At 49.5% G+C, this 13,316-nt stretch overlaps 1 protein-coding gene across 1 annotated transcript in view; it reads left to right on the forward strand.

The window, feature by feature from the left end:
* The window catches only part of GCN1 (GCN1 activator of EIF2AK4), a 56,971-nt gene that overhangs the window by 14,177 nt on the left and 29,478 nt on the right, over window positions 1-13,316 (forward strand). Inside the window, exons 10-26 of the mRNA XM_045534687.1 lie at window positions 556-630; window positions 898-1,026; window positions 1,684-1,734; window positions 2,112-2,210; window positions 2,452-2,625; window positions 4,468-4,620; window positions 5,899-5,991; window positions 7,036-7,111; window positions 7,257-7,416; window positions 8,187-8,376; window positions 8,475-8,599; window positions 9,402-9,580; window positions 9,874-9,967; window positions 11,174-11,287; window positions 11,404-11,602; window positions 12,465-12,620; window positions 13,040-13,221. Coding sequence (XP_045390643.1) covers window positions 556-630; window positions 898-1,026; window positions 1,684-1,734; window positions 2,112-2,210; window positions 2,452-2,625; window positions 4,468-4,620; window positions 5,899-5,991; window positions 7,036-7,111; window positions 7,257-7,416; window positions 8,187-8,376; window positions 8,475-8,599; window positions 9,402-9,580; window positions 9,874-9,967; window positions 11,174-11,287; window positions 11,404-11,602; window positions 12,465-12,620; window positions 13,040-13,221 — 2,249 coding nt within the window. The remainder of the gene's footprint in view (window positions 1-555; window positions 631-897; window positions 1,027-1,683; window positions 1,735-2,111; window positions 2,211-2,451; window positions 2,626-4,467; window positions 4,621-5,898; window positions 5,992-7,035; window positions 7,112-7,256; window positions 7,417-8,186; window positions 8,377-8,474; window positions 8,600-9,401; window positions 9,581-9,873; window positions 9,968-11,173; window positions 11,288-11,403; window positions 11,603-12,464; window positions 12,621-13,039; window positions 13,222-13,316) is intronic.

The following is a 13,316-nucleotide window of genomic DNA, read 5'->3' on the forward strand; positions in this document are numbered from 1 at the left end:
GTAGGATATGAGAGTTGGGTCTCTGTCCCTTCTTTTTTATTTGAGAGAGGTCTTGCTCTGTTGCCCGGGTTAGAGTGCAGTGGCATTGTCATAGTTCACCACTCTTGAGCTCAAGCGATCCTCCTGCCTGCCTCAGTCTCCCGAGTAGCTGGGACTATAGGCATGCGCTGCCACACCTGGCTAATCTTTCTATTTTTAGACCAGGTTTTACTCGGGCTGGTCTCGATCTCCTGGGCTCAAGCTGTGCTCTGGCCTCGGCCTCCCAAAGTGCTAGGATTATAGATGTGAGCCACCGCACCTGGCCCATCCCTTCTCATCTTGATAAAATGTGTTGGTGGAATGTTGGATGCACAGGTATTTGATTATTGGGATAGGCAGCATACAGCTTTTCAGCAGAGCCTGGGGCCTACTCACGTGGCTCTGTAGAGATGCAGGGTGGTCGTGGTTGTGTGTGGCTAGACAGCAGGCCTGGTAGCATTTACTGGGAAATAGCGGGAAAAAAATTCTTTGAATTTATCCCTGAGTGACATGATCAGTGCTTTCTGTCCCCCTTAGCTATTTCCAGTCTGCTGGCATCAGTGACTCTCGATCTCAGCCAGTATGCCATGGACATCGTGAAAGGACTGGCCGGTGGGTATCCCAACCCCTCTGTAGCCCCTAGATGGCACCTTGGGTTTTGGTCGTACTTGTCCCGGTTATTGGAATAAAGGGGACAGGGGACAGCTCAGGTTAGAAGAAATAAAGCTCTAAGCTAAACTACATTGGCAGTTTCTTTCTTGTTATCATTTACAATGAGAACATGTAGCTAGTGTTGGAGAGTTGGGGGCATGGAACAGACAAAGATGAAAGTTTGGATGCTCAGTTGTCGGCAGCCCCTTAGTGGCTCTGTGTGTCCAGGTCAGCTGAAATCCAACAGTCCCCGCCTGATGGATGAAGCCGTGCTGGCACTGCGGAACCTGGCCCGCCAGTGCAGTGACTCTTCGGCCATGGAAGCTCTGACCAAGCACCTGTTTGCCATCCTTGGAGGTGAGCAAGTCTTCTTGGCCGTGGGAATGGCTGAGGTGTGGCCCCTGGAGCCTGGGATCTAACAGGGACTTGACGTTCCAAATCTGCTGTGGTAACCAGGGAGATGCTCACCCTGGAATGTGAATGTGTAACATGAACAAAGTCATGCACAAGGCAGTGTAGATGGGGTGATCTCAGTATTTTTATTTTTAAGTATACACATTTTTGTATGCATAGCAGAAAAAACTAAAATAAATCAGAATGTTAATGTCTTTTATAGAAATTATCATTTTTTTTTTTTTATAGAGACAAGGTCTCAGTGTGTTGCCCAGGCTGGATTTGAACTCCTGGGCTCAAGCGATGGCCCCGAGTAGCCAGGACTACAGGCTTGTGCCACCGCACCCAGTTAAATAATGTCTTTGAGTAAGGGAAACATGGATGCTTCTTAAAATGTTTTCCTTTATATTTTTCCTGTTTCTCAAATTTTCTATGAGAACGTTACTTTTTTATTTGGAAAACAAAAAGCTAGTAAATGTTATTTTAAACCTAGCTTGACAGTAAAAAGCCGCCTTCTGGAATCAGAAACTGCATTGTGGTGTCTCACACATGACTACGTTATTCACCCCCTTGGGAAATGTGGCAGATGTGAAATTGAATCTTTGCTGTCTCTTCTCTCAGGCTCGGAGGGAAAACTAACTATTGTAGCCCAGAAGATCAGCGTCCTCTCAGGTACAGAATTTCTCCCTGGGTCGTAGAGGTGTGGTCTAGTAGACGAGCTTTAACATAACTTTTAGATAAGGCGAGTCCTTCAGATCTTGACTCCTCTGACAATCTTAGGCTTTCCAGGCTGCCTTCCAGGACTCTGCTGCCTGGCTGCTTGGCAAGAGGGGCTTATTCAAGTTTCGTGGGAGGCCTGGCTTCTGCATAAGGCAGGCTATGTGGAGGTAGAATTGAGGGAGGGTCATTAATGGCCAAAGGAGAGGTGCAGCTGCTGGGGAACCCAGAAGAGGTCTGTGACCGGGAATGCAGAGGTGGCAGCGGCAGGAAGACTCACCTGTTTGTGGTTTTGTGCTGATGAGGGGCTGAACAGGGAATCTGTCTTTCAGGGATTGGAAGTGTCAGTCATCACGTGGTGTCTGGGCCTTCCAGTCAAGTCCTGAATGGGACTGTGGCTGAGCTGTTCATCCCGTTCCTCCAGCAGGAAGGTAATTGTGTGCAGCGTGGTGAGCATGCCGTCTGGATCCAACCGTGACCGTAGTTTTTCACAATTTAGCGCCTTCCATAAATCCCTTTTGAAGGCACGCCTCCCTCAGAGCATGGCTGGGAATTGTCTGAAGTATCACTGTTTCCTCCCCCTGTTCTCTGGCTTGCTTTCTTGTACTGCTTGCAGTGATTTGACGCAGTTATAAGACATTGGCTTGACTGGACTTCTGCTTTTTGCCCTAGTTCACGAAGGGACCTTGGTACACGCTGTCTGTATCCTGGCTCTCTGGTGTAACCGGTTCACTACGGAAGTGCCCAAGAAGCTCACTGAATGGTTCAAAAAAGCTTTCAGCCTTAAAACCTCCACCTCTGCAGTGAGGCACGCCTACCTGCAGTGCATGTTGGCCTCCTTCCGAGGTAAGATGCCTCCCCTGGGCCAGTGTCCAGGCCTCCCTGCAGGGGTGACTGAGTCTTTGGGGCATTATCAACACTCCAGGCTTTCCCCCTGGTTCAACTTATTTTGCATCAATTTCTTTCCTCCTGAAACAAATGGGAGCATCAGGCTTAGCCTGGAATCAGAGTTCAATCTCAAGAGTTCTTCAGAACAAATTCTGCCTTTTGCTCCTTATCAGACTTTGAAAGTACAAAGCTTTATTCAGAGAGGACCCAGAACCAGAACCTGTCACAACAGTACCTGAAATCATAGAGAAATGATTCATATGAGACTGATTTAAAAGGTCCAACGTCATGTCTTTCAAAGAGCTTGATCTCCAAATGAAAAACCTCTAGTACCGATTTCTACTTTGGAGATGGGCTTGTATTTCTTTTAAAAAAGGTTTAAACTTACGATGAACTGTGTTGAAACATCCAGGAGATTCCAGAGCCTCCTCTCGAGAGGGGACACCCTTCTGTATGAAATGTGTCTTGTCTGATGAACTTTGTACTCACATATTTCTTTCAGCGATTAGGGAAGAAGACTATGACCAGAAGAGATTTTTGTACTGAGTTGAGAATAATAAAATCTTTTTCTGAAATACATCCCTAAACTCAGAATCGTAGATTATTTTCGTGCAGTGGTTTGTGAGGTTTATTCAAAGCCACAGATAATACTGACTGAAGTCATAGATTTCCTGTGGGTAGAAATGAATAGTTAACCTTAGGGATGTAGTGAACTGAAATCCTTGTTATAAAAACAGTCTGTGCGTTCATATTTCAGTTTGTATTTTTGCTGCATTGATTAAACTTGATTTTATATTGAATTGTAGATGGCAGAGACTTGGTTTTACCTAATCTCTTCAGTTTGAGCTAGTTCTGTTCAATACTTTTAAAACACATATAATATAAAATGTCTGTTATTTTTTTTAATTTAAAAAAATTTTTAATTTTTATTTTAGTTTTTTCAGAGACAGGGTCCCACTCTGTCTCCCAGGCTGGAGTGCAGTGGCATGATCATAGCTCACTGCAGCCTGGAACTCCCTGGGCTCAAGTGATCCTCCTGCCTCAGCCTCTAGAGTATAGGTGTGCACCACCATGCCCAGTTAATTTTTTTCTATTTTTTAGAGACAGGGTCTCACTATGTTTTGCTGGCCTCAAGTGATCCTCCCTCTCAAAGTAGGCATGAGCCACTGTGTGGCCAAAATAAATGTTTAGAATAAACATTTCTTAGATTCAAATTCATAACGTGAAATATTGGTTTCCTTGTGAAATATTCTTTTTTTTTTCTCTTTTTTTTTCTTACCATCGAAACAAGAGAGTTGATCATTGTGAAATGTTCTGATGTACCCTTTAAGCAGTTACAAAAACATAGGTTTAGCTGTAGTTTTAACCGGTTTCTACTTTTTTTCAAAAAATGGATTCAGTTCATGGGATCAGCAGATTGGTTTTGGAATTTGTGTCCAGAGGTGGTCTTGTATAGGGGAAGAGTGCCAAATAGAAATTGATAGACTTGAGGTTGGCTCTGGCCCTGCCTCAATCAGCTGTGTAACCTTGGGCAACCCACTTAACCTCTCTGTTTGCTTATCCATCAAAGTAATAGCTGGACTATTGGATTAGTAAGGATCCTTCTACCGTAATTTTGTGGTTGTAGAGTTTGATTTAAGCCCTAGATTCTAACTCCATTTCTTTGAGATACTTGACAAATTCCCTGAAGGGTTTTAGCCAGTTCAAATCTGGGTGGTTAACTCCTTTCTCAAGTATTCCTGTCACCCCTGAGGATCAAGATGTCTCGTCCTTGATAAGGTGCTTGTCCTCTCTCCACAGGTGACACACTATTGCAGGCCCTGGACTTATTGCCCTTGCTCACCCAGGCAGTGGAGAAGGCAGCCTCCCAGAGCACTCAGGTTCCCACCGTCACTGAAGGGGTCGCTGCAGCCCTGTTGCTCTCAAAGCTTTCAGTGGCTGACTCGCAGGCTGGTAAGAGTCCAGGACAGTAGCAGATGAGGGCCTCTTACAGAGTCCTTGGGAGGAGTGTCTTGATGTTTGGGATCAGCTTGGTCCTTACCACACTGGGTCAGCCACAGTGCTGCTTGTCTTCCACAGGAATGTCATCTCAGGGTCGCATTGGGCAGTGGCAGTGTAGCCGGGGGACTCTGTCACTGTCTTCCTTTGCGCTGTTGCTCCAGTGCTCCAGGACATGGGCTTATAAGTGATGTCCAAGCTGACCTGCATTTAGCATCAGGACTTTTCTTTCAGTTGGTTATACATTCATGTGGTACAAAATTCAAAAGAGGACAGATAACACGAGAAGTTTCCCCATGGCCTTGTCTTCTGGCTGCTAAGTTCCACTCCCTAAACAACATTGCCAGTTTCGTGATCAGAGATAGTCAATATGTAATTGAACATGGTGGGTCACGTGGTATACATGCCAAATGACAGTCTATTATATATGCCATATATGTCTTGGAAATTATTCCAGATCAGTACAACAAAAAGAGCTTTCTCATTCTTTTCAGTGGCAGTGTAGTATTTCATACTTTCATTCTGTCTCCTAATTTCTGCAGTCAGACATACCTGAACTTATTCCCGTGGTTAGACATGGAGTTTGGCTCTTTTTTTGTATTATTGTGTGCCTGCTGTATATATGGCACTGGGCTAGCTGGATGCTAAGATGAACATGACCTTGCTTCAGCAAATCTGAGGGGGCTTTCTCTACAGTAGGAGTGAAGAAATGCAAACACATCCATAGTTTAAGGGAAAATGTAGCATTAGAGCAGTTGAGGGAAAGATTGCTTTTAGTTTGGGAGATGGGCATCAGGAAAGGCGTCATGAAGGGGGAAACATTTGCACCGGGACCCTGAAGACTGGGAAGGATTTCACTGTCGTGATGGGAATGGCCTGGTGTGAGTCTAAACAGCCCCAGTCACAGAAAGCCGTGGTGTGTAAAACCTCAAGTACTCCAGCTTGGTGCCTGGGCGGGGGTGGAATTCAAGATGAGGAGCTCACCTGGGCTCCTGCAGGCAACAGGGAACCACCGAAGGTTTTCATATAGGAAATGACACCAGAAGGATTGAGGTTAGTTCTCAAAATGGGAGAGCCGTGAGCCAGGGATGACGTGTCCCTGCTGGGGAGCACATCTGCCTGCCACAGAGGAGGGTCCATCAGCAAAGCTCACCCCAGCAGCTTCAGGATGGAGGAGGTCAGCCCTGGGCACACGGTGAGCTGTGTTGTGGGGTGACCTTTTGTTTCTTATAGAGGCCAAACTGAACAATTTCTGGCAGCTAGTTGTGGATGAGAAGAAGCAGATTTTCACTTCCGAGAAGTTCCTACTCATGGCCTCCGAGGATGGTAAGTTACCACCCCCATAGCTGAACATGAGATTGAGGCCAAGTCCCCCCAGGAGGCCTCCAGAGAGGACCCTTCCCTGAGTGACCAGTCAGCTCTGCAAAAACTGGACCAGAGTGATCTGGCAAGCAGCTCGGCTGTCATGGGAGTGAATTCGTTGCTGTGGGGAGCGTAGGAAAATGAGACTTGGGAGATTTGTGGAGACAGAGCAGTGATATTAGCTGTAATTATACCTGATTGGGTAATTGGTGCTGTCTCAGAGGTTTTCTTGTGTTAAGAGGCAGCTGAGAAGCTCTGGTGGAGTGTGGCAGGCTCTACTCCCCCACCAGAGACACAGAAACTACTGGTTTCTATCCTGGCAGAAAAGGAACAGTTGAATTTTAAATGTATGTTTAAAATTCTAGGTTGCCTTCGGGTGTCTGCCACTAATTGGTGATTTGAAGAGTTTTTGACTCATAAATCACAACATACCATTAATGAGCTACAACTGTTAGTCACTTTCTGGTTTTTGAGAAATTTTTGGGTAACTTTTAAATAGGAAATATATTCATGTAATTCAAAAATAAAAGATACAAGAGTGTCTACACTGAAAATTATAACCCTTCTTTAATCTCTTGCCACCCAGGCCATAGACAACTAATTTTATCAGCTGCTTCTGTATCCTTGATTTTTTTTTTTTTTTTGGGAGACAGGTCTTGCTCTGTTGCCTGGGCTAGAGTGCAGTGGCATAATCGTAGCTCACTGCATCCTCAAATACCTGGGCTTAAACAATTCTCCTGCCTCAGCCTCCTGAGTAGCAGGACAAGAGTGAGAAAAGGTCTCACTCTTGCTTAGGCTGGTCTTGAACCCCTGACCTCAAGTCTTCCTTCCGCCTCAGCCTCCCAGAGTGCTAGGATTATAGGTGTGAGCCACTGAGCCTGGCCCATGTTTACATTTTGGTGTTAATTTTCCAATTCATACCAGTTCTTTCTGGGTGGGTGTGTGTGTGCATGTGTGCATGTATACACAAACCTATTTTAAAAGTGCTTACACTGTTTCCTCTCCCAGCCCTGTGTACTGTGTTGCATCTGACAGAGAGACTTTTCCTTGACCACCCGCATAGACTCACTGGCACCAAAGTCCGGTATGTGAGACTTGCTCACCTTGGGCCAGATGAGGCAAACCATGGCAGGAACCTGAGAAATAGGGTGTGTGGGAGGTGGGAGGATTGGCTGTGGGAAGCCCTGCTCCTTGCTTTTCCCTAGGACCATGTGTCCCTGTGCTCACAGGCAGTACCACCGGGCTCTGGTGGCCGTGCTCCTGAGCCGCACCTGGCACGTCCGCAAGCAGGCTCAGCAGACGGTTCGGAAGCTGCTATCCTCTCTCGGGGGCTTTAAGCTGGCGTATGGGCTCCTGGAGGAGCTGAAGACTGTCCTCAGTTCTCACAAGGTGAGGGCATCTGGGCTTTAGAACTGGGGCTCTTGGGGCCACTTAGTGGACCCTGCTCATGCCATGGGATCTTGGCCAGTCTACTCCTGGGCTCTTCTCTCTCACTCAGACTCTGTGATGCCAGAATCTTCTGCCTTGCACTCGAGCTCTGGTAACTTCTTTCATACGGTTCCTTCTCCTTTTCAGAGACTTTTTTTTTACTTCCCATACCTTTTGACGTGTAGCTCAACCTCTTCATCCTTGTATAATTGAACATTTTTTGTTTTTAAAGCACTTTTGTGATTTTTAAGGCTTTTTCTACCCATTCTTTCTTTTGGTTTTTACAGAACCTTTCAGAGGCAGATAGGGCTTATTACCCTTATTTTATGTGAGTTGTCCAGGGTTCCAGGAGCTGAAATGACTTGCACAGGGTCTTCCACAGGCTGGAAGACCCTAAAAGACATGGCTCTTATTTCGGTGTTCTTTGTGCCATATTTCACTGCTTGAGGAATACGGGCCAGTGACAGACTTGCAGTTTCCATTGCCTTTTTTTTCCCCACAGAGGCTGTTTAGGCGCAAAGTCGCCAGTGCTTCCTCCTTCCAGGCACATCTCACATTTCACTGGGATTGTGGGTCCCAGTGCAGGGAGCTGGGCATCTTTCTCCACTCCAGCAGGAACTCTGTGAACCACACGAGCAAGAAGCTGCAGTGTCCCTGGCATCTTTGGCTCCATGTTCCAAGCCTGCACAGGGCTCTGAGCAGTGGGGGCTCACCGTGTTATCTCCACGCAGGTGCTGCCTTTAGAGGCTCTGGTGACTGATGCTGGGGATGTGACTGAGGCAGGCAAGGCCTGTGTGCCTCCACGGGTCCTGCAGGAGGCTCTGTGTGTCATCTCTGGGGTGCCAGGGCTCAAGGGTGACATCACTGACACTGAGCAGCTGGCCCGGGAGCTGCTGATCATCTCCCACCACCCATCCTTAGGTGCGTGACTGTGGAGGGTGCAGGGGGGGCGGGGGCTGTGTTGGGCAGGGTAAGAGCATTCTGGGCAGAAGTCCTCAAAGAGCTTCCCTTCCCTTCAGTGGCAGTGCAGTCTGGGCTCTGGCCAGCCCTTCTCACCAGGATGAAAATCGATCCTGATGCCTTCATCACCAGGCACCTGGATCAGATCATTCCCAGGATCACCACACAGAGTCCCTTGAACCAGGTGATTGGCACATGAGCTGCGCTGGCTTCAGGTTGGGGGTGTCTTCCTGTCACAGGGTGCAGGAAGGGAGGACTCAAAGAAGCAGATAAAGGTGTAATGAAATATAGGCTTGGACCCTTGTTGCAAGTGACAGAACTGTAAACAGGTTTAAGCATAAAAGGGAATTTATTGCCACATTACTGGCAAAGTGCAGGGATATGACTGGCTTCAGCTGATGCTGCCTTCAGGGGCTCAGATGTGGCCTTGGGATGTTGCCGGTGGGGTTTCTCTTACTCTGTCCATCTGTGTTTCTTCTCTCTCTGTTTCACAACATGGGCTCTATTCTCAGTCTTTCCGTTTCTGGTAGCAAGATTGCTGCTCGAGTTCCAGGCTTACCCCTTTGTCCTCTCAGCAGCTGCAGTGGGAAAAGCTTGCATTTTTCAATAATGCCGATTGGCGTGGGGTCTTGTTACTTCTGGTTGACCTGACTTGGGTCCTGTGCTCATCGCTGAGCCCATCTGTCTGGTTGGGGCCACATGCCTGCCTCTGGGAGCGGGGAGGGCAGCTCCACCTGAACCACCGAGATTGAGAATTGGGGAGGAGTGTGTCTCTCTAAATTAGGGTGCTGTTATCAGGCAAAGGGTTAAATGCTTGCCAAGTGAAGCAGACAAACTCTAGCTGGCCACTCTGGTGGGTGGTGCCCAGAAATAACTAGGCAGTGGCAGGAAGAAGGGGAGCCAGCGCCGAGGGCATCTAGGTGTGGTGGACCCTTCACCAGCACCACCCTTGGCACACGCTGACTGTGCCTGTGTTTGTCTGGCAGTCCTCCATGAACGCCATGGGCTCCCTTTCCATCCTGTCCCCGGACCGGGTCCTCCCGCTGCTCATCAGCACCATCACCGCCACTGTGCAGAACCCCGCGCTCCGCCTGGTGACGCGGGAGGAGTTTGCCATTATGCAGACCCCTGCCGGGGAGCTGTATGACAAATCCATCATCCAGAGGTGAGACCCCACTCGCGGGCTCCGTTACCTTTCCTCCCCAAGCCATAGTTTTCTTGCTTGCAGGATGGACAAGCAACCCATCCTACAAATGAAGCAACCCATCCACCTATTAGACAAGCGCCTGCCGTGTTCCAGCCATGGTGCTTAGGTCCTGGATACCAGAGTGTATCGAGTGTCCGGCGCTTTCCTGGTGCACAGTACTTTAAAACTAGCTGGGATTTCATGGCTGGCGGGAGGCTGAAGGGCCTGGCGGCACTTTTCAAGCTGGCTGATCACCTGCTCTCGTGTTTCAGTGCCCAGCAGGACAGCATAAAAAAGGCCAACATGAAGCGAGAGAACAAAGCTTATTCCTTCAAGGAGCAGATCATCGAGCTGGAGCTGAAGGAGGTAAGTACACGGAGGCATCTCACCGTGGGTGGCTGAGCTTGGTGGCCATAGGCTGCAGGCTGGTGGCTTTTCCTGTTGCACATATGCTATTCCCTTGGATCATCCTGAGGCTCACGGCGCACTCTGATCTCCCTTACCTGGTCCACTGGCCACACTCTGTTGATCCTTTCTCCATAGCTTCCTCCACCCCCACTCAAGGAAAATGAGTTTCTTTCTCTGCTAGGCGCCAGCAGCAGTTCATCCATCTCTGTCTCCTCCACTCAATGGTATTGCTTGGTTCCCTGTCTGTCCCCCCAGCTCCTTGAAGGCTGGGACCCATCTTTACTCCTGACAGCAGGCATGGCACCTGGTGTACTGGGGCCTCTGGGGAAATCCTGGTTGGAATGTGATGTTCAGCTTTGGACAGGGCTGGTTCTGACAGCAGAGCACGCAGGGCTCTTTCCTGTCTCATCCTTTGCTCTTCCCTTCGTCTTTTTGAGGTTGGGTTCTACTTGTCCTTTACATGTCAGCCCACATGTGTCCTTAGAGAGGTGCCCAGCCTGTCCACCCGACCCAGAGTAGATTCTGCCCCTCTTCTTGGTTACTATGCATGTTTCCTAACATTTGTCGTGATCTGAAATCATTTTGTCTGTGTATTTACTTGTTTGTTGTCTATCTTTGCTCACTAGACTGTGAACTCCATGAGGGCAGGGACTTTATCTTGTTCCCCGTGGTATTCCTGGCATCTAGAGCAGTGCCTGGCGTGATGCAGGTGCTCAGTAAAGTCTTGCTGAATGAAGGAGTGATTTCTCTGCCTTGTCATCTCCGGCCACCTTACAGGCATTTTCCAGGCTTCAGCTTGTCCTGTGAGGGAGCTTCTATAGGGAGGGATTGGGAAGGGGAGACTGAAGTTTTGATTTTGAAGCCATGTGGCTACGGAACATTCCTTTGAGTACATTGAGGAACTTTTTATTTCTCTAACATACCAAAGGCCTTTCTTGCCTTTGTTGGCAGAGAATCCAGTAGAGAATTGCTTCTCTGTGGCTGTTTCTGTTCTGTAGAAACCAGGTGGCTGTGACTTTGGGGTGGGGGGGCGCATGGAGGATTTGGGGGCCCAATCAAGACTTAGAGCTGGCATGGTGCTGTTTACAGAAGCAAGCTTGCCTTCTTCCGGTGGGAGGGAGATCTGTTCCCTGGGGATGGAATTGGTTTTACCATCCTCTTCAGGAGATAAAGAAGAAGAAAGGCATAAAAGAGGAAGTGCAGCTGACCAGCAAGCAGAAGGAGATGCTGCAGGCCCAGCTGGACAGGGAGGCGCAGATCCGGCGGCGGCTGCAGGAGGTGAGTGGCCACCGCCTCCACATGCCCGTGCCAGAAGAGTGCTGGGGCCCGGGCTGCTCCTTGCTGTCCCAGAGCAGGGTCCTGCTGACCTGCCTCCTGGGTGATTCTGCTTGCAGCTGGACGGGGAGCTGGAGGCGGCGCTGGGACTGCTGGACACCATCGTGGCCAAGAACCCATCTGGCCTGACCCAGTACATCCCTGTTTTGGTTGACTCCTTCCTGCCCTTGCTGAAATCTCCCCTGGCTGCTCCCAGGATCAAGAACCCCTTCCTGTCCTTGGCTGCCTGTGTCATGCCCCCTAGGCTCAAGGCTTTGGGTTAGTCCTTGTTTGCTGGCTGTGGGAATGGCCCAGGGGAGGGCAGGGGATGCCCCTGAGTGCTTGTGAGGAGGTACGTGGTGACCTCAGCTGCTGAATTGTGTTTCTGTTTGGAAGCAGCCTCAGGAACCTCAGGCTGGATGTGCTTAGGAGAGACATGGTGGCTCCTCTTCTCTCCTGTCTTATGTCTTCTGTACCTTCCCTCTGAGCACCCGGTTTTAGATCTAGTCAGTGTCTGCTCTTTCTGTACCAGTTTTAAAATGAAGAAGTCAGAAGTTCATTGGCAGTGAGGATGGTTTGGTGCGATGTGGCTGGTCAGTGTGGCCCAGAGCTTCTGAGCGGCTGTGTGTCTGTAGTGATCAAAGTCTCTGACCTTCAGCTTTCTGTCAGCTCTGGAGAAACAGAGACCAGGGAGAGTGGCTGGGAATTATGGTGGCTTTACTTTTGTGGGTTATTTAATGACCTTAAACAGACCTGGGTATGTCCCCATGGATGAGGCTGGAATCTGGGAATGGTTCTGAGTGAAGTCAGTCAGTGCATGCCTAACCTGCCGGAACAACTATCACCTGGCTAGGCTTGTTGCACTGGAGGTAGAGGCACCATATGCTTAGTGCTTTACTCTTGGTGAATAACCGTGGGTGACTTGTGTCTCCCCTCAGTGCACTTACAATTTTTTGAGTGTCAAAAGGGCAGCTCTCTACCTACCAATCCTCTGGTGCTGTCACAAGATCAAGTGAGAAATTAGGTTGAGGACATTTTGGGGAAACAGACCGTTATGGCAGAGGGTCTCTCATTGGTGCCACGGTCAGATTCTGTGTCTCTATATGAGTCATCCCCTGCCGATCTCTTCTCTTCAACGCAGGTACTCTGTTGAGCCACGTGACGCTGCGCATGCTGAAGCCAGAGTGCGCTCTGGACAAGTCCTGGTGCCAGGAAGAGCTGTCAGTGGCTGTGAAGAGGGCAGTGACACTGCTGCACACCCACACCATCACCAGCAGGGTGGGCAAGGGAGAGCCAGGTAAGGGCCGGGCCGGGACCAAGGAAGGGCACAAGGCAGTGTGAGCTGGCATGGGGACAGCCACATGAGTCACCCGGGGCCTCCTGAGTCTGGGGCCTTGGTTTCCTCATCTGAAAAATTTGACCTGGTATTCTGTGACTGGCTATGATTCCCAGTAAGGGTTTACTGCTTGTCACTGTCATCTCCTGTTTTAATTTCTACATCCTAGAACTGGGTAGTGTTTGGGATAGAAGCAGGCTTGGTTTTAGAGCTGGGCTACTAGCTGCCATCCTGCTATCCCTATGGTCCCATGTGCTTCCAGGTGTCAGCGGGGCCTCTGGCCCTGCCCCTCGCCCACCTGCCCTGCGGAGGGAAACAGGCAGCAGCGGCCCGGGGCCCCGGCATGCCTGCAGCATCCTGTCTGTTTCCTGCCCTCACAGATGCTGCGCCCTTGTCCGCACCAGCCTTCTCCCTGGTCTTTCCGTTTCTGAAGATGGTGCTGACTGAGATGCCCCGCCACAGTGAGGAGGATGAGGAGCGGATGGCCCAGATTCTTCAGATCCTCACTGTCCACGCCCAGCTGAGGGCCTCCCCCAGCACCCCACCTGGACGTGTGGACGAGGTTGGCAGGGGAGCTCTGCTCTCCCCTTGGCTTGAGGGGGATCAGGGAGGCAGGAGCTTTTGACACGTCCTGGCCCATGAACAGTTCTGGCAGGG

This window comes from Lemur catta, chromosome 21 (assembly GCF_020740605.2).
Source record: "Lemur catta isolate mLemCat1 chromosome 21, mLemCat1.pri, whole genome shotgun sequence".
NCBI classification, from domain to species: domain Eukaryota; kingdom Metazoa; phylum Chordata; class Mammalia; order Primates; family Lemuridae; genus Lemur; species Lemur catta.